Source organism: Aspergillus karnatakaensis (assembly GCF_047715665.1).
Source record: "Aspergillus karnatakaensis strain CBS 102800 unplaced genomic scaffold BJY04scaffold_34, whole genome shotgun sequence".
Taxonomy (NCBI): domain Eukaryota; kingdom Fungi; phylum Ascomycota; class Eurotiomycetes; order Eurotiales; family Aspergillaceae; genus Aspergillus; species Aspergillus karnatakaensis.
In genome coordinates, this window is record NW_027395746.1 from 59878 (window position 1) to 72862 (window position 12985).

The 12985-nt window shown below is 52.3% G+C and overlaps 6 protein-coding genes across 6 annotated transcripts; 4 read left to right on the forward strand and 2 right to left on the reverse strand.

The window, feature by feature from the left end:
* Window positions 1–570: 570 nt before the first annotated feature.
* On the reverse strand, window positions 571–1965 carry BJY04DRAFT_219663 (MmgE/PrpD family protein; the record flags this gene model as incomplete). Its single annotated transcript, XM_073716636.1, has 1 exon — window positions 571–1965. One exon carries the CDS (start codon window positions 1963–1965, stop codon window positions 571–573), a length of 1395 nt encoding a protein of 464 aa, XP_073569669.1.
* Window positions 1966–3277: 1312 nt separating this feature from the next.
* On the forward strand, window positions 3278–5020 carry BJY04DRAFT_219664 (major facilitator superfamily domain-containing protein; the record flags this gene model as incomplete). Its single annotated transcript, XM_073716637.1, has 5 exons — window positions 3278–3487; window positions 3568–3987; window positions 4044–4462; window positions 4538–4617; window positions 4674–5020. 5 exons carry the CDS (start codon window positions 3278–3280, stop codon window positions 5018–5020), a joined length of 1476 nt encoding a protein of 491 aa, XP_073569670.1.
* A 632-nt stretch (window positions 5021–5652) lies between these two features.
* On the reverse strand, window positions 5653–7174 carry BJY04DRAFT_219665 (F-box protein; the record flags this gene model as incomplete). The annotated part of the gene is made up of 2 exons (XM_073716638.1): window positions 5653–6933; window positions 6983–7174. 2 exons carry the CDS (start codon window positions 7172–7174, stop codon window positions 5653–5655), a joined length of 1473 nt encoding a protein of 490 aa, XP_073569671.1.
* A 457-nt stretch (window positions 7175–7631) lies between these two features.
* Window positions 7632–8620, forward strand: BJY04DRAFT_192558 (FKBP-type peptidyl-prolyl cis-trans isomerase). Its single transcript, XM_073711786.1, has 6 exons — window positions 7632–7779; window positions 7850–7917; window positions 7978–8038; window positions 8090–8110; window positions 8160–8201; window positions 8252–8620. The coding sequence occupies exons 1-6, from the start codon at window positions 7643–7645 to the stop codon at window positions 8307–8309; spliced, it is 387 nt and encodes a 128-aa protein (XP_073569672.1). The 5' UTR covers window positions 7632–7642; the 3' UTR covers window positions 8310–8620.
* Window positions 8621–8845: 225 nt separating this feature from the next.
* On the forward strand, window positions 8846–10504 carry fmaG (cytochrome P450 monooxygenase fmaG; the record flags this gene model as incomplete). The annotated part of the gene is made up of 2 exons (XM_073713981.1): window positions 8846–9375; window positions 9424–10504. The coding sequence occupies 2 exons, from the start codon at window positions 8846–8848 to the stop codon at window positions 10502–10504; spliced, it is 1611 nt and encodes a 536-aa protein (XP_073569673.1).
* A 215-nt stretch (window positions 10505–10719) lies between these two features.
* On the forward strand, window positions 10720–12741 carry BJY04DRAFT_87643 (uncharacterized protein). The gene has a single exon (XM_073721219.1). The coding sequence runs from the start codon at window positions 10876–10878 to the stop codon at window positions 12592–12594; it is 1719 nt and encodes a 572-aa protein (XP_073569674.1). The 5' UTR covers window positions 10720–10875; the 3' UTR covers window positions 12595–12741.
* Window positions 12742–12985: the final 244 nt, after the last annotated feature.

Here is a 12985-nt window from a genome sequence, read left to right on the forward strand (position 1 = left end):
GATAGATAGGGAAGCGGATCAAGTACTCTGTCTTCTCGCCACGCCGTCTTCATCCTCCCGCTCTTGTTTCCATACTCGCTTTGCAGCTTGTACCTTCCTCAGGAATATAGCCGGGCGGTCTTTCAGACTGACTGCGCAATGGCGCATCATACGAACCATACGGAGCTGCGCTCATAATGAAGATGCGAGTCTCTGTTGCCTACTTTGCACAATCCTGTTTGTATACATTGAATAAAGTGGCTTAGATTGAGAACCGGTCTAATCTTTTGCACTATCGGCTTCTGTGCAAGGCCGACGAGAAATCAGTGGCAGAGGATGAAGCATTGCCAGGGTCTAACTAGCATGGCCATAGTAGATTGAGCAAGCACAAGGATGGAGTAGTCAAGCTGCCTACTATGAATATTCAGATCTAAGTCTCGTTGAACTTGAGAAGATTGCCAGACTATGCCCAACCATTGTTCACATACAGTTGAGAACACAACAAAAGACTAAGGACGTAGTAGAACTCTGCTACCATCTCTCATTGTACAGTCAACATACCTCCTTACAAAGATATGACCAATACTGAGATCACACAGAATTCTGCATCGCAGCCGAACCAGCAGCCACAACCTTGTCGTATATGTCCCTCACATTGTTCGACTCGGCAATCGAGTTCACAGCCCGCTGCAAGGCAGACCCTTCATTATCGATTCCCAGACGCGCAATAACGCTATGGTATTTCATTTCAATAGCTTCCACGAAGCCAGGGTGGCTGCGGTATCCAGCATAAGAATCATACGGCGCAGAAATGGTATGCACTGTCTGGTCCTTCAAGCGTACAGCAACATCACCCACCAGCGTTTCAGTATCCTCAATGACCTGGATGAACTCAATTATCTCGGAGATTCGGAGGACTTCGCGGTTGTGCACGAGCGTATCGTTGACGAGAAGCGGATCGGCAAGGTCTAGTACAACTGCCATGGCAATGCAGAAGGGGGTGCTGTACAGCGCGTGGTCAACTGTTTCTGGCCGTGGGATGTGATGAGAGGGGCTCATAACACGCGGTCCACCATAGACAGTCACGCTCTCGATATCCGACGGGTCCCACGAGTGTCTTTTACGATACTCCGTAACAGCAGACACGAGAACCTGGAATGTTGAATGCATAGGGAAGAGCTTGACAATCTGGTCTTCTGATATCCAGTTCTCACCCAGGCCCGCCGTCAGGGCCGTCAAGTTGGGCTTGGGTGAGAAAGCATGGAGGAAGCCTTTCGGATTTTCCAGAATATCAGTTGGACCTCTAATACCAGCAGAAGCTAGGAATGCGGCTTCAGCCCCCAACGCACCACCATGACCCGGTTGGATCTGCTTGGTCATTGCATCGGTCGTCTGGAAGGCTACGAGTCCCGCGGAGCTAGAGGCCGCTACGCCCATGGCTGATGCTATTGTCTCGGCATCCCAGTCGAGCAAGTTCCCGATTGCCGCTGCAACGGCAAGCTGTCCGTTGATTCCGGGATTGTGAAAGCCGCGTTCGGTTTCGACTTTTTTGCCGGAGGCGAGGCCGATGCGTGAGGATATTTCGTAGCCGACGGCCATCGCAGTCAGGAGGTCGCTCCCGGATGTGTTGAAGGTGGATGCTACTGTGAAGAGGGCGGGGAGGACGGAGGACGCTGGGTGGGCATGACGGATGACGTGCTCGAACTGGTAGTTTCCAGCTGCAATGCCATTCAGGTACATGACCCCTGCGAGAGAAGAAGATGAACCGTCAAGGGCGAGGAGAGGGTGGGATCCGCCGGTGCCATGGATTGTCGTGATTGCTTTGAGGGACAAGGTGTAAGTTGGCTGTACCAAACCACAAAGAAGAGCAGAGATGAGATCAAGTATGAAGACCGGGAGAAGCAAGAAAAGGCTGTCTGGGATAGTCTCAGAGGTAGTGCTAGCAGCAAAGTGGGCCAGCTGTAGAGTGTATTGAGTGGTATTCATGATGCCAATAGTAGGAGGTAATCTGGGAGGTAGTTTATTCTTACCAGGCAATGCTCGGCTTTTATATGTCTCAACTAGATACCCACAAGAACCACGTGTAACCCCCTCTGAGTTTACTTGTTCAAGCTGAGTCTTGAAGAAGGCTAATGAGATTGAGCAGTGCGGAGAGCGGCCATGTCCAGAAGTAAAGTTGTCAAGTGAAACCCCTCTGTTAGTGTGATCCTTTGCTCATGGCCATGGGCGGAAAGCGGGATGCATCCCTCGCACCCTTATTGTGGATGCAAATACTAGACCTTCTACCAAGAGCAAAGACCCCACCGGTATAGCCAGAATGGTGGCTTCCGCTTCGGACTCGTGCCGTAAAGGGCTCCCTCCTGCAACCAACCCGTGTTTAAACCCACCCTGTACCTAGCTGAACGCCCGTCAGGGTTCGCACACCCAACCATGACATCAATCTATACACTACCTAACACTCGTGTGTGCGAGTCAGATAAAATGCATTCTCCACCCCTGAAGACCAATCGGAAACATATAGTAAATGAGCCAGCTCAGCTGGGCAGCCACCAGATCAGGGTCCCTGTATGTCAGACCCCCAGATTGTCAAGACATGGACCCCTTACCAAGACGCTTCCTCAAGTACCCAGACTCTAGATCCTGCGAATAAATGGCGCAAACCGGAATGGAGGGTGGTTAGGACACTTTCACTGCACTTCAAGCACTACATATCGGATTCCCTGATTTGTCTAACCGACGATTCTACGGCTTTAGAGCACGCAACGCTACTGGCACTCTGGAAGCTTTTGACACATCATCCACGAAGAAACTCTGAGCTACCGGGTGGCAGATTACTGTCGGCTCCGCAGCCCAACCACCTATCATCCCGCATTGACCGAATCTCATCCCCCCCATTTTCCACCGCTCAAAGCGTTCTACGCGGTATAAGTCCTGTTGGCTCTGCTCTAGGAAGGCTCCAATCGTCACTACCTTCCTGATTTAACAGAAACCATTCTAGTGAGTATTGGCAATGTAACTTTGACAGCCGTCCGTTTCGCCCATTCCACTTTGCCCAGCTTTCGTGCGAGTCGTCCCCCGAGTTCAGCCGATTATCCTATAGCATTTTGCCCTTGGCAGCTGGGGAGAGCTCTCTGGGGGAAACCGGGGCGTGGAGCAAGAGTTGCAAACGTTGAGCAGAGTCCGGGGTATTAAAGATGGAGCTTTGGCAGCTATGCACGGCCTCTGGTCATACTGCCTATCTCTCTATTCTCTACTCTAGTCTACTCCCTTCTCCTGACCGTGTGTGATGACCATTGCAATGCCTCCAGATCAGACTCAGAGTTCCGAGAACGTCAAGCGCGACGACACCCCCGTCCATGATGAAGTCCTTAAGCCAGGGCCTGAGGCTGAGGCCCGTGACTACTCAGGAGCACGCAAGAAAACCGATGCTCGCGAACTCGCCCTCGTCCGTAAGCTAGACTGGTGGATAATGCCCATCCTCTGGTTTATGTACTTTCTCAATTACCTTGTGCGTGCTCACTGCCCCTTGCTCTCCATACGCCAAGGTCTTCCAACAGTTACTGATCTTTGCATCCCACTCCCCTCCAGGACCGCAACGCCATCGCACTTGCACGACTTAACGATCTCGAAGAAGACCTCAATCTCAGCTCGCACGATTACCAAACCTGCGTTTCGATTCTCTTTGTTGGATATGTTATCGTCGGGATACCAGCGAATATGGTGGTCACTCGCGTCCGCCCAAGCCTGTGGATGGCGTCGTGCATGACTATCTGGGCGATCATCAGCGCTCTGACAGCTCTTAGTCAGAACTATACTGGCCTGCTCATGACGCGCTTCTTTCTGGGTGTCACGGAGGCTCCTTATTACCCTGGTGCGCTGTATATCCTTGCCACTTTCTACACGCGGAAGGAGCTCGCAACGCGCATATCAATCCTGTATACGGGAAATATCCTCGCTACAGCGTTTGCTGGGTTGATTGCTTTGGGTATCTTCCAGATGGACGGGATGGTAAGTGCTTGCTCGTGATCATTCCGATCGAGGTAAGGCTGACAAACATTATTCAGGCCGGGATATCCGGCTGGCGATGGCTATTCATTATACAGGGCGTCGTTACCTTCGGCATCGCTATTCTCGGATTCTTCATTCTACCGGACGAACCGCTTACCACACGCTGGCTTACTGAAGAAGAGCGACTGCTAGCCCATGGGCGCACGCAGGAAGATACCGTTGGAAATGAAGGTCAAACAACAACCTGGCAGGGTGTCTGGGAGGCAGCCAAAGACCCTAAAGTCTGGCTGTTTACACTCATGCACCACTGCCACTTAGGTGCCAATGGATTCAAAAACTTCTTCCCGACAGCCGTGGAAACACTGGGCTTTGACCAGACAACTACCCTTGCTTTGACCTGCCCACCGTATCTGATTGCTGGGTTTATCTCCATTGCGTGGTCGTGGTCGTCTGGTAGATTCAATGAGCGGACTTGGTAGCAATCCCCTCTTTTTGCTTTTTTTTTGCTAGATGATTTCTCTCTTTCTCATGACCTGACCTCATACTATAGGCACATCACCATTGCAAAAGCAGTTGCGGTCTTCGGGTTTATCCTGGGCTGCGCTACTCTGAACACCGGCGCGCGATACTGTAAGAGCCTCCTCACTCTCTACCACGTGGTGACACAGTAGCTAACAGATTATCAGTCGCCATGTGCGCCTTCTCGATCGGAACCTACGCGGTCAGCAGCATCATCCTCAGCTGGGTATCAGCAACCTGCTCACAGACAAAAGAGAAAAAGGCCTCCTCACTCGCCATCGTGAACTGTATTGCTGTCGCCTCGTTTATCTGGACCCCTTACATGTGGCCCTCTAGCGACGAGCCACGGTATGTCATGGCCATGTCTTCCAGCGCCGCCTTGAGTATTGCAACGGCAACCGGGGCCTGGGCGATGAGGTTCTGGCTCATGCATGAGAACAAGAAGATCCGGCAGTCGGAGAATGAGACGGTTTTGTACTATGCGTATCAGTTCTTGATGGCGGAAGCTGCCTGATGTTTTTGAGTTGGCGAGGGCAGATCTTCTGTGTCTACCCTAGCATGCCGCCTCGAAGGCCCTGCTATCAGCGGGCTGTCGCGGTGGTGAGATCTTCCAATGTGAGTTATGGGTACGGGGGCGGTAGCAAAGATCAAGGCTCGAAGAATATTGTAGGCAAGGTGAACAAGACGAGACAATAGCTAGATATGCCTGGAAACGAGCTTTCAACAACCTCGGAATGTTTATTGCTACTGCTTCTCTGGTGCCGCTTTACTTCAAGAGGAGAAAAAATAAAAATAAAAACTTGTTAAACAGGGTCAAATGCCCCTAGGGCTCAAATTTTGCATACCTGTATTTTTATTTGCATGAGACCGTGTGTAAGTCCTCTCCTGAAACACCATCTCGGCGAGCGGAGGGAAAGACTACCAGAAAGGTGAATGTACGGCCTCCGATAATCATCATTGGAGATACTGTCTCCCTCCGCCATCCTAGATATCCCCGCTGGATCCCATTGATACTAATCTCAACTGGCTGGCCCCTCTTTAGATGTTTTATTCCAGACTTTGCTGCATGTGAGATGCGGGGAAGGCAGGGAGAGAATGAACAAGAAGAGAAGAGAAGTCCTCCAGCTGTCAAGCACACTCAAACAATCACCTATCCCTCCTATTATACGGATAAGGCAGCGCGTGACGGTAAACGTTCTGCGCGGGAGGAGCCTCGGCGCGAGCAAACGTATCAGGCATATCTCCGAATTTAGCCCACTGGTCGTCGAAGGTGTCGCGAGACTGCGTCCACATTTCATAGACATCATGGTACTCGTTGTTGAACGCTGTGTCTGCAAACCGCATCCCTAGGTACTTGCGGAACATGTATTCGAAGAAGTGCAAGGGCGGGTGTGGCTTGGGGCAGCCGGGCCCGTAGAAGTTCGGTTGGCCGGATTCGGCCCAGAATATGCAGAGGAAGCTATCCAGAGGCTGGAGATGGAGAGGGGAGGCAGGAGAGAGGATTTGGCTACCATCACTGGATTTGAGCTGGAGGGGGCGCGAACAGACTCCTTTGTCCCAAGCTTCTGTGAGAGACGCAGGCATGGTCCATTCAATGGGACGGAAACTGCCAACGGGGATAGTGACCACTTTTCTTACTTGGCCGTTGCTGCATATCTCCAATTCACTTCCGTATATGGAAAAAAAGTTATCATGCCCAAGCCATTCCATCGCTGTGATGAGTTGAGCCAGGTCGCCGATCAATTGCGCTGCTTGACGTAAGGGAACCTGATATTCAAAATCGGAGAGACATTCGAATTTAGACTGAATTGGCCCTGACTCTCCATGATAGCAGTGGCCGTGGCTATGCTCAACTGCTTGGAAACATGCGCAGGTGGTTGCTGGTTCATCTTGAGCGCGGGCCTCGCTACCGCCGAGAATAAACTGTACCAAGTCTGCATAGATCGAATCATGTTCGTCGAATGCGTTGAACCGAAAGAGTGGAAAGTTTAATAAATATTGGATGTCCTCTGCGTATAAGACACGCTGAACAGGCATATGCCCCCTTTCCAGATCAGTGGATCCTCGCTGGAACCGAGAGAGAAAGCCAGGTGGGCGACTGGGGTCTTTACCGACAAACGGCTGCTGGTAACACCCGCATAGAAATGCACCGATGGTGAAAAGCTTGTAAAAAGCCAACCGAATGTTCAAATTCTGCTGTTGGCACCGATGGCATTGTCGCTTAGAAAGAGCCGAGTCGCAGTTGCCATGCTGTTCGTTGCACATTGTCACTTGAATGCATTTGACCAAATGCTCTAAGTCGCGGACCCTGTCTAATTCATCATGGTAAGGCCGCGAAGCTTGCCATGTCAGGGTGTGAAGAGGGAGAGGCTGTGGTGGTAGCCGTCCGTCATCCCACGCTTTCAGGACCAGTGCGGTTGCATGAACCTACCAAGATATCAGCAAAAGGCAAGGAATGGAGCATCGATCAACGCACAGCTACCAGAGCATCATCAAAGGCAATAATGTTGCGCTTCGCAAACTTGAGATTCGTCCACCATGCCGTGTAGGTCAAGGCAAAGTGAAGCTGCTTGCATGTTGCAGAAAGAGCCTCGAGCTGCCGGATGTCATCACAGAACTCGAAGATTTGGAGCAGGATCTCAGCAGGAACAGTGGCGAGAGTCCACATTATGCCATAGGATTCGCTGCAATGCGACAGCCGGAGACAATGGTGAGAGCAGATCATCAAAGAGGTGACCATCCGCAAGACGCGCAACAGCATGGTCTTTCTTTGTTGACTCCTCCTCCATCCTTTGTTCTGTGCGAACAACCAATAGCAAGCGACCGTGAGCAGCGCCTGGAATGCCTCGACTGAATTTGCCTGACCTCACCTGGCGACTCGTGTTCGCCGTCGGACCCCATCTTAGAGCTGGGGTAGCTGTGCGCCTAGCGTTACTGGTGTGTCGCAGACACCAGAGTCAGTGGATTACCGATCAAAAAGGCATGGATCTAAGAGGGAGCAAAGGTGATGCAGAACGAGAAATGACTGAAGTGCGCAGTCTCGCCTTGACTCCTGACGAGCACGTGACTTCATTCCCAAGATTTCGGTGACCCACAACGAGGTGAGTTCTGTCTTCATTATTCCATCAAGACAGCAATGGGCATCATCGATTTCATCAAGGACATCTTGCGCCCGGGGAACGGGGTCGATTACCCTAAGAATGGTGACATGGTGACCGTTCACTATCACGGCTACCTCTACGATCCGACGCGTTCGTGGAACCGGGGGAGACGGTATGTTCTGGCCAGCAACTGAGCACTATAGTCGCGTAACGCTCAAGAACAAGGCTGACGCGATCGACAGATTCGACAGCAGCATCAAGCGCGGAAGGCCCTTTACGTTTCAGATCGGAATGGGCCATGTCATCAAAGGTCGGCATTTCGATCGCTGTTTGCTTTCTGATGATCTTGGCTCACTGATCTCTCGAGTAGGATGGGAGGTAGGGATTCTTGGAATGAGTCTTGGGGAGAAGTCCCTCCTTACCTTCGGACCGTAAGTGCTTTCGGGCTGTCTTCTGCCGTGGCTAACCAGTTCATCACTCAGACACTACGGATACGGCGCGAAGTAAGTGTCGAACAACTGAGGCAGGAAATTTGTACTAATCGAGTCACAGAGGAGCTCCGCCATTCATCCCGGGTAACTCAACGCTTGTCTTGTATGTACTCCCGTTGAAGTCTGGGGGTGACGTGCGCTAACATCTGATAGCAACGTTGAGCTGCTTGCCATCAATGGCAAATCTGTTCAGTCCGATGACTCCGAGTAGCTGTGCGACGCGCCAGCTGATTCTCACTCTGTAAAATAAGTACCAATACGAAAGCCTTTGTCAGCCTGTCGGCAGTCATGCTATCCATGCAGTTTCCGCTTTCGAGTCTCCAGACAACCGCGAAGAGAAGCCTCACATTTTGGATCCCTTGCTATCTGGGATACCAAGCCGGTTGTCTCCGGCCTGTCGCATAGACCACGGATGTGGGGAGTAGTCGCAATAAGGTTACGAACAAGCAACATAGCACCCCTGAACCATGCGTCCCTGATACACCAGGTCGGGTCTTGAAGTGTCAACTCGGTGAAATTCAACAACAATTGTGGAGGTGATTCTTATCTGGCCCAAGACAGCTTCCCTTGGCGAGACGCAAGCTAACCGCATACGGGTGGATTGAGCGCCCCAGGGTAGCATTGGCAGCCGCCAAAGATAAGGCGGGGACGACGCCCGTCCGCCCTCCGAAAAATCGACCACCACGCTTCCCCTGATTACAAAATCAACCTTGTTGTCCCAGATCTGCAACAACTTGAAGCACCAGCATGGACTTGGGGAACAATGGCTGGATCGTGTGGGTGCTTCCCATCGTCATCATCTACCTCATTTATAGAGAGTTCAGGCCCAAAACCCACCGCCTCCCATTACCACCGGGACCAGATCCAATTCCTCTCCTCGGAAATTTAGGCGACTTTGCTCCAGATGGTACGCCGGAGCACCTACATTGGCTCAATCACAAGACGCTCTATGGCGGAATCAGCTCGGTAACTGTGATGGGGATGACGCTCGTCATCATCCATGACAAGGAGATTGCGAATGACTTATTGACGAAGATGTCGAGCAAGACGTCTGGGCGACCTTCAATGATCATGGCAAATAAACTTTGCGGCTACGAGAATATCATCTTGTGCCAGAGTTACAACCCGACCTTTGTCCGAGCTCGCAAGCTCCTACATCAGGAATTAGGGACTTCAGCGTCCGCCGCCACATTCCGAGATGCGCAGGAAGTTGAGGTTAACCGACAGCTTGTGCGCTCGTTGAATGAACCTGAGCGATGGATCGAGCATTTCAAGACGTGCGTCCTCACCCCAGACACTCAATACTCCAGCTAATTCGTGAACAGAACAGCAGCGGCTGGTGTTTTGAAGATGGCATACGATTACAACATCGAGCCTCATAAGCCAGATCCTCTTGTCACACTAACCGACCGAATGATGACCGAGTTCTCCCTCGCCTCAGTGCCAATGGGATGGGCTGTTGACATTGTTCCTGGCCTGCAACACCTCCCAGAGAGTTTCCCTGGTGGAGGTTTCAAGAAGACGGCGCGCAAGTGGAGGAAGTCAATTGAAGATACAGCGTACATCCCTTACAATTTTGTCCGACGCCAGATCGCAGCCGGGAAGAACAAACCGTCTTACGTCTCGAGGCTCCTGCACGAAGTGCAAGCCGAGAACAACGGCACACTGCCAGCTGAAGACGAACGAGCAATCATCTGGACCGCAGCGAGTCTTTACGGCGCTGCCTCTGATACAATAGTGATTACACTGACTACCTTCACACTCGCAATGCTCAAATTCCCGCACGTCCAGCAAAAGGCTCAGGAAGAAATCGACCGTGTGGTCGGAACCGATCGCCTACCTAATTTCTCCGACCGTGATAATCTACCCTACATCAACGCGCTAATCAAGGAATCTCTCCGCTGGTGGCCCGTCGCACCGATGGGTTTCCCCCACACCGCAACAGAGGATAGCGAGTACCAGGGTCTTCGCATACCAAAGGGCTCCTTCCTCCTCCCAGCCGTCTGGTGGTTCCTACACGACCCCGAAGTCTACGCAGACCCCGACTCTTTCGATCCGGAGCGATTCCTCCCACCACGCAATGAACCAGACCCGTCGCCTGATGCATTCGGGTATGGAAGACGCATCTGTCCAGGGCGATTCTTTGCCGATGCAGGGCTGTATTTGAGTATCGTGCAGTCGCTTGCGGCGTTTGACATTTCGAAGAAGACTGGGCCTGATGGGAAGGAGATTGAGGTAGATGCGAAGCCGAAGCCGGGCGTCCTGATGTATCCGACGGAGTTCGAGTTCAAGGTTGAGCCTAGGAGTGAGAAGCATGTAGAGTTGATTAGGGAATTGGAGAGGAAGAACCCGAGGGAGGAGAGTGATGCGGCGCTTTTGGAGGCTGGCGAGGAAAGACTCAGCTAGACATCAAATTGGGAATCGGACTATCCATCAGAACCATCCTGTTAATTACTGCGAAGTCACTCTAGAGGTAGCTGTTCGCATTGTCAATTTCCTTGTCTGGCTTCATCTTGTAAGTCTAGCATTCCCGACCCCGGCTGGCAAGATGGCGCTGAAATAGATCCCAAAAGGTGCCCACGCATCGTGTATTCAAGAACATTCAAAGGTTATACTGTGGGGGGGCTAAGTGTTAGTTATATGTTGTGCCGGTTATATATATCTCTGTCTCCAAAGGGAACCACTTCCACTCGTCAGCCCCCAGGTTCCCTCCACGACACTTTTTCCATTTCATTTCTAGAAAATCACTTGTGTTGATTGCAATACAGACCCCAAATATGAAACTTGTAGCAAAATCCCTGGTGCAAGGCACAGCAACTGGCAAAGCACTTTACTCCAATGTACCCCTCAGTTTCTGGGGAGGGGTCGACCCCGAGACTGGAGAAGTCATTGATCGCCACCATCCACTCTCAGGAGAGTTCATCCATGATCGAATCCTCCTCTTACCTGGAACAAGAGGCTCATGCAGCGGAAGCCTTGTGCTTATCGAGTTACTCGTCAACGGAAAAGCCCCTGCAGCGATCATCTTCCGCGACGCCGAGGAGATTGCAACTACGGGTGTTATGGTCGCGAAGACGCTGCTTGAGATCTCGATACCTGTTCTTCGCGTCGCAGCAGACGACTACAAAAGGCTCACCGGGAGGCAGTACGCCTCTATTATCAATGATGAGCTTCAACTTGCAGACTCACCACTCCCATTTGACCACGCGCTATCTCCGCCAAATTCTTCCACCAACACCATTCACCTCTCAGAAGAGGAACTAGCAATACTACACGGTGCACACTCCCCAGCCGCCGCAAAAGCCATGCAGATCCTCCTCCAATACGCCCACCTGCAAGACGCCCCCTCCCTCACCCCGGTTTCGAGCGCCCACATCGACGCCTGCATCTACACGGGTCCTGCAAGTCTCTTGATCGCAAAGACCTTTCTGACAAATGGCGCGCGCGTCGCCGTCCCAACAACACTCAACTCCATCTCCATTGACCAGATGCGCTGGCGCGAACTCAGCATAGACTCCGCGCTCGCCAGCGAAGCAAATAAACTCGCAAACGCGTACGTCGCAATGGGCGCAACGAACAGCTTCACATGCGCGCCGTACCTCCTGAGCACCAAACCTGGAATCGGTGAGAGTATCGGCTGGGCGGAGTCAAACGCCGTCGTCTTCGCGAATAGTGTCCTGGGCGCGAGGACGCAGAAGTATCCGGATCTCATTGATGTTTGTATTGCGCTTACGGGGAGGGCGCCGCTGGCAGGGGCGCAGACGGAGGATGGACGGGTTCCGAGGATTGCTGTCACTGTTGATCTCTACCGGGAGAGGGTCGAGGAGCTGGAGGATGCGCTCTGGCCGGTCCTTGGGTATGCGGCTGGGAAGGTTTCTGGGGGGTTGATACCACTGATCCTGGGATTGGAGGGAGTACAGCCGCGGCCGACGATATCAGATCTCAAAGCGTTTGGAGCGGCGTTTGCGACGACGGCCTCAGCGGCTATGTTTCATATCGCTGGTGTCACTCCTGAAGCGCATCTGCATCTGCGTTCGGCCACCGTGCTGAAGCAGGTTACGCTTAGCGATGAGGATTGTCTCTCCGCGCTGAAGGAGCTTACCACTGCAACGGACGAGACAGTAGGCTTGGTCTCCCTTGGAAACCCACACTTCTCGCTCGAGGAGTTCGTCGCTCTATCTGGACTCTGCGCGGGCCGTCGCAAGAGCAACACCGTGCAGATGATCATCACGACGAATCGCGAGATATACGCGCAGGCCTGTGCCGCTGGTTACACGAGTGCAATAGAAGCATTCGGGGCTGAAATCCTCACGGATACATGCTGGTGCATGATCCCCGAGTCGATCATTGGCCCGTCCGTGAAGAATCTCTTCACAAACTCCGCGAAGTATGCACACTACGCCCCGGGGATCGTTCACCGAGGGGTGCATTTCGGGTCGCTAAGGGAGTCTGTGCTTGCTGCTGAGAGGGGAGTGATTCGGTTTGATGGTAGGTAGGTAGTTGCTGTAACCTCATGGCTCCGTCATCACCACCACGGTCCTCACGCCTGTCGACTACATATATAGCCTATATGTGTCTCGTCAATCGGTCTTCGGAGTGGCACTCTATCCTACCTTGCCCTGTTTAAACATTGCAGCTCAAACGCGACTTTACACGTTCCCATTCCAGATCACCGTCGGCCTCCCCGGTCCACAAACGACAAGAGAACATCCCGGGCTAAAAGCACATTCAGCACCGCTTAAATCTGGCTGCAAGACCTCTCAGGTGTGTTGAGATGCATTAAACACAGAATGCGACCGTGCCGTTTCTGTTGGTTGCAGGCTAGAGCAATCAGAACCATACCGTCGGATACGCTCAATCACAAGGACGCTTCAAGTGAGGATACAA